General features: G+C 44.5%; 2 protein-coding genes across 2 annotated transcripts in view; both read left to right on the top strand.

Moving 5' to 3' along the window:
• The window catches only part of LOC137095423 (WD repeat-containing protein 62-like), a 41,920-nt gene extending 35,559 nt beyond the window's left edge, over window positions 1-6,361 (top strand). Inside the window, exons 26-30 of the mRNA XM_067462084.1 lie at window positions 1,062-1,191; window positions 1,302-1,401; window positions 3,379-3,445; window positions 3,927-4,012; window positions 5,776-6,361. Of these exons, the coding sequence (XP_067318185.1) occupies window positions 1,062-1,191; window positions 1,302-1,401; window positions 3,379-3,445; window positions 3,927-4,012; window positions 5,776-6,042 (650 nt within the window). The 3' untranslated portion in view covers window positions 6,043-6,361. The remainder of the gene's footprint in view (window positions 1-1,061; window positions 1,192-1,301; window positions 1,402-3,378; window positions 3,446-3,926; window positions 4,013-5,775) is intronic.
• Window positions 6,362-12,816: 6,455 nt separating this feature from the next.
• OVOL3 (ovo like zinc finger 3) lies at window positions 12,817-19,382 on the top strand. The gene is made up of 4 exons (XM_067462438.1): window positions 12,817-12,922; window positions 15,906-16,066; window positions 17,133-17,316; window positions 19,120-19,382. The coding sequence occupies exons 1-4, from the start codon at window positions 12,817-12,819 to the stop codon at window positions 19,380-19,382; spliced, it is 714 nt and encodes a 237-aa protein (XP_067318539.1).
• Window positions 19,383-20,493: the final 1,111 nt, after the last annotated feature.

Genomic DNA, 20,493 nt, shown 5'->3' with positions numbered 1-20,493 from the left:
ACTTGGCACCTGGAGAAATTAATGAGCATATAGACAGGCGGGTGGAAATTAGCCAAAACAGGCAGTTCGGCCAAGGCCTTCGGCGTTCGGCCAGGCTTCGACAGATAAGGATGAGAGGAATTCAGGGAAAACTAAACCAGTTTCTGAGTTCTGGGAATGGCTTAACGAGGGGATATAAAGTTCCAACCATGGGAAATACAGTCAGATGAAGCATCGTTTTAGAATCCTGCTAAGTTTGCTCTTGTCTTATGGAAGCCTTGCTTGGAAGATTCATGTTTAAGGATTCCTTGTTTATGGTTTGACTCTTTGTCTCATGCTTCGGATCAACGTTTTCCTGGTTCTTTGGATTTTATTAGAGAAGTCTGGACTTTGGAATACTTTTTTCCTACCTTGGAATACTTTTTTCCTGCTTATCATCCTACCTAATTGGATTTACCTATTCTCTTAAAGTGTTTTTTTTTTTACTGTATTGTTGAAGGCTTTCATGGCTGGAATCACTGGGTTGTTGTAGGTTTTTTCGGGCTATATGGCCATGGTCTAGAGGCATTCTCTCCTGACGTTTCGCCTGCATCTATGGCAAGCATCCTCAGAGGTAGTGAGGACCTCACTACCTCCGAGGATGCTTGCCATAGATGCAGGCGAAACGTCAGGAGAGAATGCCTCTAGACCATGGCCATATAGCCCGAAAAAACCTACAACAACCCACTGTTTTTTTTACCTTGCTGCTTTTATTTATCTTCAATAAAAATATTGTTTTCCTACTCAACGTGTAGTGTTTTAAAGTCAGGGGGTTATTCCTGTTCTGGAGTGCAACACTTGGGCCCTGGGGGTGTTTTGGACTCCAACTCCCACCATTCCTAACAGCCTCAGGCCCTTTCCTTTTCCCCCTCAGCCGCTAAGCGGAAAAGGAAAGGGCCTGAGGCTGTTAGGAATGGTGGGAGTTGGAGTCCAAAACACCCCCAGGGCCCAACTTTGCCCATGCCCGACCTACACACAACTAATGTATTTCTATGTAAACAACCCAAACCTAATTAGAAGGTGCTACCTCCTTTTGAATCCAGAAAAGTTTGACGGTTGTCTCCGGGACTTGAAGCCACCCGGCAGCAAAGAAGAAGAGGAGGTTGCCTTGTTGCCGAATCGTCGCCTGAGCACTTCGGCCAGGTTTCTCTCGCACCGCCAGAAAAACAGCCGGTGGGAGATGTTTCCTTTCCCCCATTTTGTCCTGTAAGGAAGCCACTTAATCTCTAAATATGCCCAACTGAGGTTGTCCTCCTTTTTTGGTGTTGTTGTTATTTGCCCAGGTTTTCCACCGCTTTTCTTCAACGGCAGTACAGTGAAACGATGGCTGCAGAGCTGGTTCCAGAGGAGAGTCCCGCGCCCAGCGAACCCAAGAAACCAGAGGCAAGTTGAATGTATTGTCGAAGGCTTTCATGGCTGGAATCACTGGGTTGTTGTAGGTGTTTCTGGCTATATGACCATGTTCTAGAACAGTGGTTTTCAACCTTTCTAATGTCATTTTACGACTGTTATAAATCATAATGTAAACATCTGATATGCAGGGTGTATTTTCGTTCACTGGGCCAAACTGGGCACAAATACCCATTACACCCAAATGTGAATTCTAGTGGGGTTGGGGGAAGATTGATTTTGTAATTTGGGAGTTGTAGTTGCTGAGATTTATAGTTCACCTATAATCAAAGAGCATTCTGAACTGCACCAGCAATGGATTTGAACAAAACTTGGCTCCCATGACCAATGGAAAACACTGGAAGAGTTTGATGGGTATTGACCTTGAGTTTGGGAGTTGTAGTTCACCTATATCCAGAGAGCACTGTGGACTCATGCAATGGTGGATCTGGACCAAACTTGGCACAAATACTCAATATAACCAAATGTGAAGACTGGTGGAGTCTGGGGAAAATAGATCTTGACATTTGGGAGTTGTAGTTGCTGGGATTTATAGTTCATTACAATCAAAGACCATTCTGAACCCCACCAACAATAGAATTGGCTCAAACTTGGAATCCCCATGACTATCAGAAAATACTGTGTTTTCTGATGGTCTTTGGTGACCCCTCTGACACCCCCTCACGTCCCCCTCAGGGGTCCCGACCCCCAGGTTGAGAAACACTGTTCTAGAAGCATTCCCTCCTGATGTTTTGCCTGCATCTATGGCAGGTATCCTCAATAAAAATTACTGTATTTTGGGAGTTGTAGTTCACCCACAACCATGTGCATTTTGAACAATTAACAAATTGACTTTTTTTCAAATAACACGGGCAACGCTGGGTACCCAAGCTAGTTAATAATACAAAATAATGAAATATAATAATAATAATAATAATAATAATAATAATAATAATATGTTTATCCAACATTTTCCTTGCTGCCCATCATTCCACAGTATATGCAGGTTTTTCTTCCACTTGTTATTTCTTTAGTCCCCTTTTCTGCATTTCTGTGTACAACTACAGTCATGGCAATGGTTTCCTTTCTTAATAAAACGTTGTTGCTGTTGTTGTTGTTATGTGCTTTCAAGTCATGGCTAAAGAATCCCTTTCTCTTTTTTGGAGAGAAAAGCCGATTATAAACAACAACAACAATTGTAATTTCCCATCGTGGTCAACTGTGAATCGTACATATGGTAGTTTCTGTGCCTGAGCAGACAGCTTCAGAACCTTCTAGATAGATTTGGAAAACTTTGGCGGTTGGCCCCGCCCACTCTCCCCTTGCGAGTATAAGTAGCACCTCAGTTCTTTTAATCCGCCGCTTATGCAGCAGTTATGGAATCTCTCTCTCTCTGACCTTTGACTAGTTTTTATTTTATTATTTTATTTTATTCTTATTATTAAACTGTGTTACTGGTTTGGTTTTTTTGGAGAGAAAAGCCGATTATAAACAACAACAACAATTGTAATTATGATAATTCTAAACTCTGGCGAGCACCTACTTCGTGTGCAATGTTAGTTTGCTAGTCTAACTTGCACACAGATGTGCTTCTTTGCAAAACAAAGAAGATGCAGAGTCTGAGCAGCATCAAAAACGACAAGCTTAAGCTTTCAGATCTGTTATAAATCCATTTTTTAATCCGCAATGCTTAAAAATAATGCAATCTTTATAAGAAAATATTTTTGCCCATGTTTTCCATTTCCTTTTTTCAACTTGTGAGCAAGATGAATATTTTGTAATGCTCAAAATGAATATGATGAGTGCAGAAGGCAGGTACGGTGCCATTACCATTTGGAAAGTTTTGGGAAAAATCAGTAGGTGTATATTTTGTGAAGGACAAAAAGACCAGGACATTGTTCTCAGGCTTTTTTTTTAGTAAATCAGGCCTTGCAATGTGATTTCTAATTCTCTCAAATGACTGGTTTTTAGAAACCTTCAGCGGAAACTTGCTCAGAGTTGAAAGAAGCGCTTGATGCCAAAGTATCCAGCATTTCAGGTAAGGCTCTGGACTAAAAGACTTATTCCCCATCGCGGTCCCTGTGAATCGCACATATGGTAATTCCTGCCCCTGCAAAGACCAGCTTCGGAACCTTCTAGACATTTTATTAAACATTTTGGCAGTAGCCCTGCCCACTCTCCCCTTGTGAGTGCATATAGCCAGTGGGAGGGGCTACTGCCTCCAGTTCTCTTGATCCACCGCTCTGTCAGCAGCAAAATTATAGGACCATAGAATCCTAGAGTTGGAAGAGACCTCGTGGGCCATCCAGTCCAACCCCATTCTGCCAAGAAGCAGGAAAATCGCCTTCAAAGCACCCCTGACAGATGGCCATCCAACCTCTGCTTAAAAGCCTCCGAAGAAAGAGCCTCCATTTCATAGAATTGTTTCTGCTTCACTTCTTTCCTCTTTCCTCTCCTGTATTAGAACTCCAAACATGGAGGCATTTGATTTCTTTTGTTGTTGTTGTTGTTGTTCTCAGAAGCACAGGTTCTCATCAAGAACTTTGAAAGGCACTTGGAACCTCTGTGCGCCGAATTTAAAGAGATTTTGCAGCTTTACGACCAGGTAAGACGGGAGGGAGGCAGGAAGACGCGCTAACTCTTCAGGGACTTAAAATTATCATAGAATACTAGCATTGGAAGAGACCCCAGAGGCCAACCCCTATTCTGCCAGGCAGGAAAAGCACAATCAAAACCCGACAGATTGTCAACCAGTCTCTGCCTAGTAGTAGTAGTAGTAGTAGTATTAGTAGTAATATAGAACCATAGAATCATAGTAATGTAACCTCATTCGGTCAGGCAGAAGAAGCACAATCAAAGCACCCCTGACAGATCGCCATCCAGTCTCTGCTAGTAGTAGTAGTAGTAGTAGCCGTAATATAGTGTAATGTAGATATAATATATATTAATAGAGTTAGAAGAGACACCAGGGGCCATCTGACTGAATCACAACAAAGCCCGCCCGACAGATGGCCATGCAGTCTTTGCCTAGTAGTCATCGTAGTAGTGGTAAAAATTATAATAATATAATATCTATATAAATAAAAATGTAATGTTCGTTTATGGGATTAACAGAACTCAAAAACCACTGGGTGAATTGACACCAAATTTGGACACAAGACACCAACCAATGCACGCTCTGTGCAGATTCCAAACCCAACGCCGAACACGAAAGGCAGCGACAAGTCCAGACAGCACCCAATGCACCAACATATACCAACACCTGGCCTTCTGCAAAGATTCCCCATTTCTTAACCCATTTTTATCTACACATCCTCACATCCTACGCCCATCCCTCCATCTTCTCCATCTCCTGTCAAGACTTAGATCCCCCCAAGACTCAGTTGTATTCCCTGACTGCCAGTCTTCACTTCCAGAGAATCCCATAAACGTATCACTAGATGTTGGCTCCGCACAAATAGCTTGCACTTCCTTTACCTTAGTCCAGTCCACAGTGTCATCCCCGTTTCCCTACGTGAGTGTGCTGTGAATGCGCACTAATGGTACTTCTGCGCATGCGCAGCTTCGCTCCGGAATCTTCAGTTTAAAATTTAAAAGAATCGGCGGTTGGCCCCGCGCACACTCCCCAGTACATTATAAATAGACCGCGACTGGTCAACCGCCTCCAGATCTCTTCTTCCGCCGCTAAAGCAAACTACGGTTACAGGTAAGCAACCTCTCATTTTTCCCCACTCTGTGACCCATCATCCCCAGAGAAACCCTGAAATGATTCCTCATCTGTAGGTGCCGCAAGTATATCCCGGATCCTCTTCCTTTGTCGCTCCTCATCCGATTCCTGCTCCCAAGTAACCCTCTTTCTTCCTCTATTCCTATCCATTGTGTCTCCCTCCTCTCCTTCACTCATTGACCCTTCATCCCCAGAGAACCCCTCAAATGAGTCCTCATCTGTAGGTGCAATAAGTATATCCCAAATGCTTTTCCTCTGTTGTTCCTCATCAGACCCTTTTTTCCCATCGTGGTCAACTGTGATTATGCACATATGGTAGTTTCTGCACCTGAGCAGACAGCTTCAGAACCTTCTAGATAGATTTGAAAAACTTTGGCGGTTGGCCCCGCCCACTCTTCCCTTGCAAGTATAAGTAGCAGGTGGGTGACGCCACCGCCTCAGTTCTCTTCATCCGCCGCTCTGTCGGCAGCTGAGAACCTGTTTGTGTGACTAGCTTTTTTGGACTGCCTAATAGTAGTAAAAATATGTAGTATAGTATATATAATAATATAGTATATATGACATTTTGGCCGCCCCCAACAACAGTACAGCCACAACGGTGGGTTTTCATCAAAAAGAACTGACCTGGTTGTGTTCCACAGGTGAGCACCTGCAGTAGCTCCACCGAAGAAGATCTTCTCCACCTCAAGAGCCGGTTGTGCAGCTCTTTCGGCTGGATGAAGACCGAGCTGGATCTGCGAGCAGTCAGGGGCCGAGCGGACGCGGCGACGTCCACCGAGGGCCCTCCCTCCTGGCCGAAGCCCCTCCAGGACAGCGAGACCCTCTCGCTTCTCAGGCATTACTCCGACTCCCTGCTCAGCATCGTCCAGAGAAAGCTGGGCGAAGCGCACCACACGGGCGAGGCTTGAGCAGCCCTTTCTCTCCTCGTCGCACTGCTTTTGCTCAGGAAAAACACGGCACCTTCATTCCTATCTGACTCCCGAGGAGTTGGTTGGTTGTTTTTTTTCCCAAGATCACTAGTTTGGATGTTCGCTTTTCCTTTTTGGAGTTTTACCTTTTAGGCCACTTGGGAGCCACGTTCTTTATAAGAATGCCCAAAGAGTCGGAGAAGTCCTTCTGCGCCTTCTGGGACTTCTCCCGTTAAGAGTGGTTTTTATTCACGTTGACATTGTTTTAAGTGTTGTTTTAATTGGTTGGGAAAATAAATTGCATAATTGTTCTTTCAAAGGAGTATGTGCCAGTCTGTATTTTACTGCACTTCAACGGAAGTGGCAGCGATTGCGGAAAAGGGTGAGCAACTCTCTTCAATAAAAAGGATCCTTAGAAGTGGGTTGTTGTAGGTTTTTCCGGGTTATATGGCCATGTTCTAGAGGCATCCTCTCCTGACATTTCGCCTGCATCTATGGCAAGCATCCTCAGAGGTAGTGAGGTCACCTCACTACCACTGAGGATGCTTGCCATAGATGCAGGCAAAACGTCAGGAGAGAATGCCTCTGGAACATGGCCATATAGCCCGGAAAAACCTACAACCCAGTGATTCCGGCCATGAAAGCCTTCGACAATACATTGTTCTTTAGAAGTATCTGGTCAAGCATTACGATGCGCTTCTCAAGTTGGGAAATTTGGTCTGTTCAACCAAAGCTGCTTTCTGTCTGTTGTTGAAGGCTTTCATGGCCAGAATCACTGGATTACTGTGAGTTTTTTGGGCTGTATGGCCATGTTCCAGTAGCATTCTCTTCTGACATTTCACCTGCATCTGTGGAAGGCATCCTCAGAGAAAATGAGGCAAGTGGGGTGTATATATATGTTGAGATTAACTTCACATTTCAGCAGCAGATCAGTTGCACAACTTCAGCGCTTTCCAGTAACTTCTTCCTGCACAGTATTTTCAGTCAACTGCTTCCACAGCCTGCAGCCTCTCTGGAACCTTTTACAGACACTTGAGCACATGCCCGGCCATTGTCAGTTTTACCATTGTCTTTCCCCCAGTCTAGATGACATTACAGACTTACCACAGCACACAGGTATATCTTGTCTTAGTAGACAGGTTCTTTTAATTACATATAGTCTTCGACAAACAACATCACAGCACAAGGAGAAATATACACTGTACATGACTTCCTTATATACAATTCATTTACACATAGTAATCACTGATTGGTTCCCAACTCATTGACTTAACTCGAACCCAGGATTACATCATTCACAATCACCTGGACTAGGCCAGAACACATTCCCCAAATGATTCCTTATATACAGTTAATGCATGACTCAGCATTTCCAATAGAAGGCCATTAGCAGTGCATGACTCAGCTATATTACATTGGAATACATTGTAAAACCTGACAATATATCTGTGGAATAATGTCCAAGGTGGGAGAAAGAACCTTTGTCTGTTTAAAGCAAGTGTAGATATTGCAGTTAGCAAACTTGAATACCATTGAGTAGCCTTGCAGCTGCAAAGTCAATCAGTGAGGGTATTTGCATAGAGGTGGCCTAACTGTTGTTGCTTGGAGACACCCTTTGTTTAGGAGGTGTTAACTGGCTCTTGGTTGCTTGCTGTCTGGGGCTTCCCTGTTTCTGTCTTGAGTCTGGTGGTTTTTATACCGCTCTGACAACCATCATGTCAGACTACACAAGAGAAGCCATCAAAATCCACAAGCACGTGAACAATTTCAACAGATTGTCGAAGGCTTTCATGGCCGGAATCACTAAGTTCTTGTGGGTTTTTTCAGGCTATATGGCCATGTTCTAGAGGCATTCTCTCCTGACGTTTCGCCTGCATCTATGGCAAGCATCCTCAGAGATGAGGTCACCTCTGAGGATGCTTGCCATAGATGCAGGTGAAACGTCAGGAGAAATGGCTCTAGAACATGGCCATATAGCCCGAAAAGACCCACAAGAACTTAATTTCAACAGAAATGAAAACGAACAAAATCTGTTTACTAGTATTAAACACCAAAATCAAAAGAGTAAATAAGGAACACCGCTCAGAAACGGAGAACTCCAGACAGTAAACAATCAAGGGCCAGTTAACACCTCCCAAACAGAGGATGCCTCCAGGCTGAGTGCTTCACAACCTGGGGTCCCCAGATGCTTTTGGCCTACAACTCCCAGAAATCCTAACAGCTGATAAACTGGCTGAGATTTCTGGGAGTTGTAGGCCCAAAACATCTGGGGACCCCAGGTTGAGAACCACTGCCTATGTAGAGACCCTCACTGATTGACTTTGCAGCTGCAAGGCTACTCAATGCTACTCAAGCTTGCTAAATGTAACATCCACTTTAAACAGGCAAGGGTTCTTTCTCCCACCCTGGACATTATTCCACAGATACATATACACTGCCAACAGAACCTTTAAAGATGCCATTAGCCACAGAAGCAGGCCAAACGTCAGGAGAGAGTGATACTGGAACATGGCCACACAGCCCAAAAAACCCAGAGCAACCCAAAGCTGCTTTCTGTTTCTTATGATTCCCTTCAAGACAGAAGAGAATCGGTCTGGTTGAAACCTTTGATCTCAACACTATTGTCACAAGTTGCGCTTCTATTATACAACCATAATAGCAGCGCTGGCGAACGCTTTGGTTTGTTAACCAAATGAGCCCGAAAGGACTTGCCTAAAATCAAACCGCTTGGAAAGCTGTCCATGGAAACAGGTTTATTCAAATCGAGGCGCATCAAACAAAACATGGAAATGGGCCTGTGTTTTGAAAGGAGAGATTTGTTTGCTTTTAACTGCCGTCAGGGCCGGGCCTTTTTCCAGGCTCAAAAGCGGCAAAAGGGAGGAAGCGCAAAAGGGAGGAGGCGTTGCATTGCCCTTGTAATACTTCAGCAGTTGCAAAACTTTGAAAAATCCATTTATTAGTCCCAGAATGGTCCAGGGCTTTGGGGTGCCTGGAAGTTTGAGTTCAGTGATGTAACTTCACCAAACTTTACTAAGTACGGCCACTTGGACAGGGAGAAGGAGAATAAATAAATTATTGTTTATTTCTTTATTTATTTACTATATTCTCACCCCTGGGGGGGACTCAGAGCGGTTAACAATAGCAAAATTCAATGCTCAAAAACATCATAAAACAGTTAAAAACAATTAAAAACAGTAGCATAATAAACAGTCAATATAAATCAATCAAACATCTCGTTAGCATCTCATAGTTAAAATCAAGATCCAGTCTCATCATCCATTTATTCCATGTTCCTATGTTCGTTACACTGCCTATTCAAATGCCTGCTCAAACAACCAGGTTTTCACTTTCCTCCGAAATGTCAACAGGGAGGGGGCCGATCTAATATCTGTAGGAAGGGTGTTCCACAGCCGAGGAGCCACCACTGAGAAGGCCCTGTCTCTCGTCCCCGCCAAATGTACTTGTGATGCAGGCGGGACCAAGAGCAGGGCTTCCTCAGACGATCTGAACACCTTAGCTGGTTCATAGCATTCGGACAGGTAAGTTGGGTTGCTGTTATTATTATTTGATACACAACAAGAGTAGTAAACAACAAACAAGATCACAATGCTGGCTTTTGTGTTGGATCACACGTCGGACACTTCCCAAGTGTCTAGGACTGTGTAATGTTTCGGCAAATAATGCGTGCAGATCTGAGTTGGGTAGTTTTTTGCAGCTGACAGATGGTAATTTTGTCAGTGCCGATTGTCTTTAAGTGCTGGCCAAGGTCTTTAGGCACTGCACCCAGTGTGCCGATCACCACTGGGACCCCCTTGACTGGCTTGTGCCAGAGTCTTTGCAGTTCAATCTTTAAATCCTCATATCAGCTTTTCCAATTGTTACTCAGCAATCCTGCTGTCACCTGGGATTGCAACATCGACAACCCATACTTTGTTTTTTAACACAATCATGAGGTCAGACGTCTTGTGCTCCAAAACTCTGTCTGTCTGAATTCGGAAGACCCAGAGGAATTTGACGTGTTGTAACTTTTTCCGGCTTGTGGTCCCACCAGTTCTTTGTCGCAGGCAGATGGTCTTTGTGGCACAAGTTGCAATGAATCACCTGAGCAACGGTGTTGTGCCTCTGCTTGTAGTCTGTCTGCGCAATCTTGCAGCAAAGGATGTGATCTATTCTTTCATCTGCTTCCTTGCAGAGCCTACACTTGAGATCTGTTGTCCACTTTTCAGTTTGGGCTTTGATTATTATTATTATTACTAGCTGTACCCGCCACGCGTTGCTGTGGCCAACCTTCCCTCCCTCTTTCTCTCCTACCTTCCCTCTTTCCTTCCTTTCCTCTTTTTCTTTCCCTAGCTCTCTCATCTTTCTTCCATCTCTACCTGTTTCTTTCCTCCCTTTCTTCGCTCTTCGGTTACATCCATCCTTCCTTCCTTCCTTCCCTATCTTTCATTCCTTCCCTCTCTTTTTCCTTTCACTTTTTTATTTCCTTCTCTCCTTCCTTGCTTCTCTTTCTTTCTTTCTTTCTTTCCTTCTTTCCCTCCCTCCTTCTCTCCTTCCTTCCTTCCCTCTTTCCCTCCTCCTCTCGTTACTTCTTGACTGTCCCTTCCATTTAATATTGTATTTATATCTTACATAGAAAGAAGGAAAGGAAGGAGGAAGGAAGAAGGGACAGGAAGGAAGGAAGGAAGGAAAAAGGAAGGAAGGGATGAAAGAAGGGAAGGGAGGAAAAGAAAGAAGGAGGGACAGGAAGGGAGTGAGGGAGGAAGGAAGGAGAAGGAAGGAAGGAGGGAAAGAAAAAAGGGGGATGAAGAGGGAGGGAAGGAAATGAAGGGGAAGGAAATGAAGAAAGGGAAAGAAGGAGGAAAGGGAGGGAGGGAGGAAAAGAAGGAAAGGAGGGAGGGACAGGAAGGAAGAAAGGAAGGAAAAAGGAAGGGAGGGATTAAAGAAGAGAAGGAAGGAAAAGAAAGAAGGAGGGACAGGAAGGGAGGGAGGAAGGAAGGAGAAGGAAGGAAGGAGGGAAAGAAAAGAGGGGGATGAAGAGGGAGGGAAGGAAATGAAGGGGAAGGAAATGAAGAAAGGGAAAGAAGGAGGAAAGGGAGGGAGGGAGGAAAAGAAGGAAAGGAAGGAAGGAAGGAAGGAAGGAAAAAGGAAGGGAGGGATTAAAGAAGGGAAGGAAGGAAAAGAAAGAAGGAGGGACAGGAAGGGAGGGAGGAAGGAAGGAGAAGGAAGGAAGGAGGGAAAGAAAAGGGGGATGAGGGAGGGAAGGAAATGAAGGGGAAGGAAATGAAGAAAGGGAAAGAAGGAGGAAAGGGCGGGAGGAAGGAAAGGAAGGAGGGACAGGAAAGAAGGAAGGAAAAAGGAAGGGAGGGATGAAAGAAGGGAAGGAAGGAAAAGAAAGGAGGGACAGGGAGGAAGGAAGGAAGGAGAAGGAAGGAGGGAAAGAAAAGAGGGGGATGAAGAAAGGAGGAAGGAAATGAAGAGGAAGGAAATGAAGAAAGGGAAATAAGGAGGAAAGGGAGAGAGGAAGGAAAAGAAGGGAGGGATGAAAGAAGGGAAGGAAGGAAAAGAAAGAAGGAGGGACAGGAAGGGAAGGAGGAAGGAAGGAGGGAAAGAAAAGAGGGGGATGAAGAAAGGAGGGAGGGAAGGAAATGAAGGGGAAGGGAATGAAGAAAGGGAAAGAAGGAGGAAAGGGAGGGATGAAAGAAGGGAAGGAAGGAAAAGAAAGGAGGGACAGGGAGGGAGGGAGGAGAAGGAGGGAAAGAAAAGAGGGGGATGAAGAAAGGAGGGAGGGAAGGAAATGAAGGGGAAGGAAATGAAGAAAGGGAAAGAAGAAGGAAAGGGAGGGAGGGAGGAAAAGAAGGAAAGGAAAAAACGAAGGAGGGACAGGAAGGAGGGGAAGGAGGGAAAGAAGGAAAGGAAGGGAAGAAGAAAAGGAAAGGGAGGAAAGAAGGGAAGTGAAGGATAGAAGAAAGGTCCTTCATTCAAGCACCGTGGACCTTCCTTTCATAAGAGAGAACTTGTACAAACAAAACACCGGTGATCTGAAATAGGACCTTTTTTGTGTGCACCGCCTGCTCTCAAAAGAGCCTTAAAGCAATTTATTATAATAATAATCATAATTTTTTAAAAAAAACACAACGCAGCTAAGACAACGCCATCAAATAGCAGAGGAATATTGGGTTATGATAATAATAACACAAAAGATGGGTCAATGGAGATGATAAAAACGCAGCTGGAGATCGGGATGGCGGAAAGAACCAAACTGGGACAGTTTGAAGTTTGTTGCCTCCCAATTGTTAAAAGGATCTAACCGTCCTCCCATCTCGTCTTCGTGGTCAAGTGCCAGATTTGCATGTTGCGGACGGAGAGCTCCGGTGGCCTTTGCAGTTAGGAACACCAAATATGCAAAAACCTATTCGGTGTTCAGAACATCTGAGTCCCCTTCCGCCTACATCCATTCAAATTGCCAGGATGTCCCAGGTTGCTCTTCCAAACAGAGCCCTTTTTAAACCCAGGGAATCAATTCTGTTCATTCCCCAGATTTCGGATTTCACTTCAGACCAGTCCAAAAAAGTTGGATTTGACTTCTGGGTCCTCTCTTCCTACCTTTTCTGGAACAGGTCTGAGGGTTATTTCACTAAGAATTATCCTCTAAAACATTCTCAAATCAATCCATCGTGTTCCTGCACCCATACGGAGTTTCGGCACTCTATACGCGTGCCAAAGCTGGCTTAAGCTCCAAGGCACCCACCCCACAGCCAAGCGTGAACCCCAGCCATGCCCAGGTCTTTCCTGGTGAAGAGGCACCACTCAAGGACACGGCCAGGAACCCAGAATTGGGGAGAGATCCCAGACCAGCTCCGGGGAGATGCCTACATCCCAGGTAGGTCTATGGCTGGAGGGACAGATGGCAGATATATTGATAGACTGATTGATTGATTGATTGATTGATTGATTGATGGGTGGGTGACAGGTTAGATAGATAGTTGGGTAGATAGGCATGATGGATGGATGGATGGCAGAATGGATAGGTAGGTAGGGAGATAGGTAGGTAGGTAGGTAGATAGGAAAGTAAGTAGGTAGATGATGTGTGTATGTATGTGTGTGTATGTAGGTCTATGGGTGAGGGGATGGATGGGTGGATAGATAGATGATAGATATATTGATGGATGGATGGGTGGGTGAGTGGATGGCAGAATGGATAGGAAGGTAGGTAGATAGGAAAGTAGGTAGGTAGATGATGTTTGTATGTATGTGTATTTGTGTGTGTGTGTGTGTGTGTGTAGGTCTATGGGTGAGGGGATGGATGGGTGGATAGATAGACAGATGATAGATATATTGATTGATTGATTGATTGATTGATTGATTGATTGATGGGTGGATGGTGGGATAGATAGGTAGATAGATAAACATGATATATTGATTGATTGATTGATTGATTGATTGATTGATTGATTGATTGGTGGATGGCAGGATGGATAGATAGATAGATAGGAAAGTAGGTAGGTAGTAGGTAGGTAGATGATGTGTGTATGTATGTGTGTGTATATGTGTATGTATATGTGTGTGTGTATATAGGTCTATGGGTGAAGGGATGGATGGGTGGATAGATAGATGATAGATATATTTATTGATCGATTGATGGGTGGATAGCGGGATAGATAGGTAGGTAGGTAGATAGATATGATATATTGATTGATTGATTGATTGATTGATTGATTGATAAGTGGATGGCAGGCTGGATAGATAAGACAGACGGACAGATAGATAGATAGGAAAGTAGGTAGGTAGGTAGGTGTGTGTGTGTGTATGTGTGTATATGTGTGTATGTTTATCTCAATGGACTGATTGATGAGAGGATGGTGGGATAGATAGATGGGTAGATAGACATGATATAGAGATTGATTGATTGATTGATGTGTGGATGGCAGGATGGATGGATGGATGGATGGATGGATGGATAGAGATAGATAGATAGATAGATAGATAGATAGGAAGGTAGGCAGGTATATGTGTGTGTGTATATGTGTGTGTATCTCGAGGGATTGATTAATTGATTGGTTGTTTGATTGATTGATTGATTGATTGGTGGGTGGGTGGTGGGATAGATGGGTGGATGGATAGATACAAAAGGCAAAAGGTCCCTAAGGCCAAAAGTAAAACAGTTATATAATTGCAATATTGTATATTACGTCTTTAATTGCTACAACATTCAATATATAGGCATCTAATACAAAATATACTACATGCAATTCTTTAAACCAAAAATTATTTTTATGGGGTATAAACAACAAATTCTTACAGCAAAACGTACAGCTGTTTTAAAGGTTCTTTTGAAAATAAATTTATCAATAACAATACAAAGTTTGTAAATCTTTTTACAAGCCTCTTAATCCAGAGCTTCTTAATGTAGGTACACCGCTGATTCCTGCAGTTAAATAGACAGAGAGAAGATGGATAGATTGATTAATAGATAGATAGATAGATAGATAGATAGACAGACAGACGATGGATGGATGGATGGATGGAAAGATAGATGGTGTACAGCTAGATTGATAGATGGTGTATAGATAGATTGATAGCTGGATGGAGATAGATAGATGGGTGGATGGATGGATAGAGAGACAAACAGACACATGAGATATATACAATAGATTGATTGAATGATAGATTGAAAGACATAGATAAATGGATGGGTATATGGATAGAAAGATAGGTAGGCAAATAGATGATGGATGGATGGATGGATGGATAGATAGATAGATAGATAGATAGATAGATAGATAGATAGATAGAAAAATAGGAGGATGGGTATATTGATAGAAAGATAGGTAGGCAAATAGACAGATAGATGATGGATTAATAGTTAGACAGATAGATAGACGGACAAATGGATGATGAATGGAAAGATAGATGGTGTATAGCTAGATTGATAGAGAGATGTTGTATAGATAGATGGATAGCTGGATGAATGGATAGATAGATAGATAGATAGATAGATAGATAGATAGATGTGTGTGTATATGTATATGTGTGTGTATCTTGATTGGTTGATTGATTGATGGGTGGTGGGATAGATGGGTGGATGGATAGACAGACAGACAAACATGATATATAGATTGAATGATAGATTGAAAGACAGAGAGATAAATGGATGAATGGATAGATAGACAGACAGATAGATGAGACAGATTGATAGATGGATGAGTGACTGGATGGATGGATGGATAGATAGCTAGATGAGAGAGATAGATGACAAATAAATGATGTACAAATTCATAGAGATAGATAGATAGATAGATAGATAGATAGATAGATAGATAGATAGATAGATAGGAAGTAGGTAGATGATGTGTGTGTGTGTATCGACTGATTGATGGGTGGATAGTGGGATAAATAGAAAGATGGGGAGATAGACATGATAGACTGATTGATTGATTGATTGATGGGTGGATAGACAGATATAGATTAGATTGATAGGTGGAAGAGTGGATGGATAGATAGGTGACCAATAAATGATGTATAGATAGATTCATGGATGGATGAGTGGGTGGATAGATAGAGAGATAGAGAGATAGATAGATAGATAGATGAGTAGATAGATATTTAATAAGGATTATCCAGCTTTTAATTGATCAGTAGGACTGGAATAATCAGCCAAACAGAAGGCCTGTATTTTCTGGAATTTCCATCAGTGTTTGCTTTGAGTAGTTGCCCTTTTCTTCAGCCCGTGTTCACGTCGGCGCATTTTTGAAATCAGGAAGATATAAAGATATTTGGTCCAGCCAAGGAACCGTGCTCATTGGGGCACTCTCCCTACAACAAATGACAAATGGGATGATTGTGGCAGCATCTTTCCCTTTCAGGAGGCGGTGCAACCCATATCTTCACGGATCCCAGGACGTTCAGAGGGGAAGCCAACGTGGACACGAGGGAAAGCAACCAAGGAAGAGACCTTCCTCGCCATATCCAAAGTCAGGTCCATTTTCAGCCGGCGGCCGTAGCAAAATGCCTTCCAAGTCGAAAGGTTAGTAAAAAAGTGTGCAAGTTGTGCGGGGCAAACTTGGGCCCTCCAGGTGTTTTGGACTTCAACTCCCACAATTCCTAACAGCCTACCGGCTGTTAGGGATTGTGGGAGTTGAAGTCCGAAACACCTGGAGGGCCCAAGTTTGCCTGTGCCTGGGTTAGAACAAGATTTACGAGGGTTGAATGAAAAGTAATGCCTCCACCTTCGTAACTCCTCAACCGATGGCAGTACTGATATGCGGCAGGTACTGGCTTGTTCGGTAGACTCTCCTCTACAGCTCCATTTTGGTGGGAAGCCTTAGCATTGAACAGTTGTGTTGTTTAAGTGAAAAGTAATGCCTCCCCCTTTGTAACTCCTCAACAGATGGCAGTACTGGTATGCAGCAGGTACTGGCTTGTTCAGTAGACTCTCCTCTACAGTTCCATTTTGGCTGGAAGCCTTAGCATTGAACGGTTGTGTTGTTAAAGTGAAAAGTAATGCCTCCACCTTCGTAACTCCTCAATAGATGGCAGTACTAGTATGTGGCAGGTACCGTTTAATGCTAAGGCTTCCTGCCAAAATGGAACGGTAGAGGAGACTCTACTGAACAAGCCAGTACCTGCTGCATACCAGTACTGCCATCTGTTGAGGAGTCATGAAGGGGGAGGCATTACTTTTCACTTTAACAACACAACCGTTCAATGCTAAGGCTTCCCGCCAAAATGGAACTGTAGAGTCTACTGAACAAGCCAGTACCTGCCACATACCAGTACTGCCATCTGTAGAGGATTACGAAGGTGGAGGCATTACTTTTCACTTTAACAACACAACCGTTCAATGCTAAGGCTTCCCGCCAAAACTGAACTGTAGAGGAGAGTCTACTGAACAAGCCAGTACCTGCCGCATACTAGTACTGCCATCTGTTGAGGAGTTACGAAGGGGGAGGCATTACTTTTCACTTTAACAACACAACCGTTCAATGCTAAGGCTTCTGCCAAAACTGAACTGTAGAGGAAAGTCTACTGAACAAGCCAGTACTTTTTATTCAACCCTCGTATGGTTCTCCATCCTCTGCTTCCTCCTCCAGGGCCGAATAGCTGCGGCGCAGGCGGAATTCCCATGCGCCGTGTGCAGCAAGCGTTTCCCGCTGCAGCGCATGCTGAACCGGCACCTCAAGTGCCACAGCTCCGTCAAGAAGCACGTCTGCAGGTTCTGCGGGAAAGGCTTCAACGACACCTTCGACCTCAAAAGGCACCTGAGGACGCACACAGGTGGGTCTCCTAGAAACGTAGGATTGGAGGGGACCCCCAAAGGCCATCTAGTCCAAACCCCTTCAATTTCTGAGTTTGGTACAGTGCATCGCAGAAGTCGAACCTAGAGTTGGAAGGGACCCCCAAAGGTCATCCAGTCCCACCCTCTTCTGCCAGGCAGGAAGGCACAATCCAATCCCTCCCGACAGATGGCCATCCAGCCACTGCTGAATAATAGAATCTTAGAATTAGAAGATACCCCAAGGGCCATCCAGTCCAACCCCATGATGTAATTAAGGCACCATCAAAGCCTTCCTGACAGATGGCCATCCAGCCACTGCTGAATAATAGAATCTTAGAATTAGAAGATACCCCAAGGGCCATCCAGTCCAACCCCATGATGTAATTAAGGCACTTTTCAAAGCCTTCCTGACAGATGGCCATCCAACCACTGCCGAATAATAGAATTAGAAGAAACCCCATGACGCAGTTAAGGCACCATCAAAGCCTTCCTGACAGATGTCCATCCAATCACTGCTGAATAATAGAATTAGAAGGAACCCCAAGGGCCATCCAGTCCAACCCCATGATGCAATTAAGGCACCATCAAAGCCTTCCCGACAGATGGCCATCCAGCCACTGCTGAATAATAGAATTATAGAATTAGAACAAACCCCAAGGGCCATCTAGTCCAACCCCATGATGTAATTAAGGCACCACCAAAGCCTTCCTGACAGATGGCCATCCAACCACTGCTGAATAATAGAACTAGAAGAAACCCCAAGAGCCATCCAGTCCAACACATGGTGTAATTAAGGCACCATCAAAACCTTCCCAACAGATGGCCATCCAGCCTCATGGACATTAGTGGGTTTATGGAGAAATATGACTCTGAGACTCAAAGACTCATAGAGTTGGAAGGGACTACCAGAGGCCATCCAGTCCAACCCCCTTTTCCCAAGAAGACACAATCTGATCTCTCCCAGTAGATGGCCATTCAACCACTGCTAAATCATTAGGAAGATACCCTAAGGGCCATCTAGTCCAGCCCCATGATGCAATTAAGACACCATCAAAGCCTTCCTGACAGATGGCCATCCAACCACTGATGGATGTAATTAGGGCACCATCAAAGCCTTCCTGACAGATGGCCACCCAGCCACTGCTGAATAATAGAATCTTAAAATTAGAAGATACCCCAAGGGCTATCTAGTCCAACCCCATGATGCAATTAAGACACCATCAAAGCCAACACGACGTAATTAAGGCACCATCAAAGCCTTCCTGACAGATGGCCACCCAGCCACTGCTGAATAATAGAATCTTAGAATTAGAATATACCCCAAGGGCCATTCAGTCCAACCCTATGATGCAGTTAAGGCACCATCAAAGCCTTCCTGACAGATGGCCAGTCCAACCTCAGGCTCCAATGGCGGAAGACACAATCTGATTCCTCCTGTCTGATGGCCATCCAGCCTCATGGGCATTAGTGGGACATATGACTCTGAGAATCAAAGGGCCATCCAGTCCAACCTCCTTTTCCCAGGAAGACACAATCCGATCTCTCCCAATAGATGGCCATTCAACCACTACTAAATCATTGTATATTAGAAGATACCACAAAGGTCATTCGGTCCAACCCTATGATGCAGTTAAGACACCATCAAAGCCCTCCTGACAGATGGCCACCCAGCCTCTGTTTAAAGATTGAGACCCCAAAGGCTGTCCGGTCCAACCATCATCTTCCAGGTAGGACGACACCATCGAATGGCTCCTGACAGATGGCCACCCACCCCATAACAAACCTGTTTTCTCCTTTCTCAGGCGTGAGGCCCTACCGTTGCTGCGCTTGCGAGAAAGCCTTCACCCAGCGCTGCTCCCTGGAGTCCCACCTCAGGAAGATCCACGGCGTCCAGCAGCACTACGCCTACCGCGAGCGCCGCTCCAAGCTCTTTGTGTGCGAGGAGTGCGGCTTCACCTGCAGCCAGAGCGAGGAGTACTGCGGGCACCTCCACCGGCTCCACCCGGGGGGCTTCCCCAGACCCCCGGCCCCCGGCCTTCGCTTACTCTACCCTCCATCCTACTGATGCGGGGGTTCTGGGAGTTGCAGTCCCCCAAAAGGAGCAAGTAAGAGTTGGACGAGACCACAAGGGTCATCCAGTCCCATCCCTTCTGCCAGACAGGAAAAGCACAATCAAAGCCCTCCCAACAGATGACTATTCAGTCTGTCTAATGGTACTGTAACAACAACAACAACAACATAGAATCAGTAGTAGTAATACCATAAATAATAATAATATCAAAGAATCATAGAGTTGGAAGAGACCACATTGGCCATCCAATGTAACCTCTAGTCTGCCAGGTGGGAAAAGCACAATCAAAGCCCTCCTGACAGATGACTATTCAGTGGTACTATAATAATAATCATCATCAGCATCTATCTATCTATGTATATAATAAAAGTCAGTGTTTGTATGTGGAGGGAGGATGGGAGGGAGGTGTATGTGGCAGCGTTGATTGGCTGCCACTGTGGTACAATTTGCATATGTCTCTGATTGGCCAGCCTCAAAACTCCAAGATTCTGAGGTGACAGAGGAGAGGAAAAGGCCTGAGGCTGTGTCAGAAAATTACCAATACAGACCAAACTTGGCACATAGAGCCCACAAGATCCACTCTACATCCTACTGCAGTTTGGAGGAGGATGGACCATGGATGATGGGACTTGCAGTACCATCACTCACTTTGAGACCGCTGTGATCCTCATCCAATGACTGATCAAGACCAAACTTGGCACACAGAGCCCCCATGGCCCACTCTACATCTGGGTGCTGTTTAGAGGAGGACAGAACATGGATGATGGGACTTACAGTACCTTGACTCACTTCCTGAGACCACAGCAACACTCATCCAATTACCAATACAGACCAAACTTGGCACACAGAGCCCTCATGACCCACTCTACATCCTGGTGCTGTTTGGAGGATGGACCATAGATGATGGGACTTGCAGTACCTCCACTCACTTCCCGAGACCACTGCGGCCCCCAACAAAGACCGATAAAGACCAAATTTGGCACACAGAATCATAGATGTGGAAAGGACCACATGGGCCATGCAGGAAAAGCATGATCAAAGCCCTCCCAACTAGTGACCATTCAGTCTCTGTCTAGTAGTAATAATATAACAATAATAATAATGA

Source organism: Anolis sagrei, chromosome Y (assembly GCF_037176765.1).
Source record: "Anolis sagrei isolate rAnoSag1 chromosome Y, rAnoSag1.mat, whole genome shotgun sequence".
Classification (NCBI taxonomy): Eukaryota; Metazoa; Chordata; class Lepidosauria; order Squamata; family Dactyloidae; genus Anolis; species Anolis sagrei.
This window is presented reverse-complemented; position numbering and strand designations above follow the sequence as displayed.

Bases quoted from the DNA above. Each gene is read 5' to 3' on its own strand.
- OVOL3 (XM_067462438.1), top strand. From the start codon at position 12,817: ATGCCCAGGTCTTTCCTGGTGAAGAGGCACCACTCAAGGACACGGCCA. The intron at 12,923-15,905 runs GTAGGTCTATGG...TTTCCCTTTCAG, and splicing joins GGGAGATGCCTACATCCCAG to GAGGCGGTGCAACCCATATC. The intron at 17,317-19,119 runs GTGGGTCTCCTA...CTCCTTTCTCAG, and splicing joins GCACCTGAGGACGCACACAG to GCGTGAGGCCCTACCGTTGC.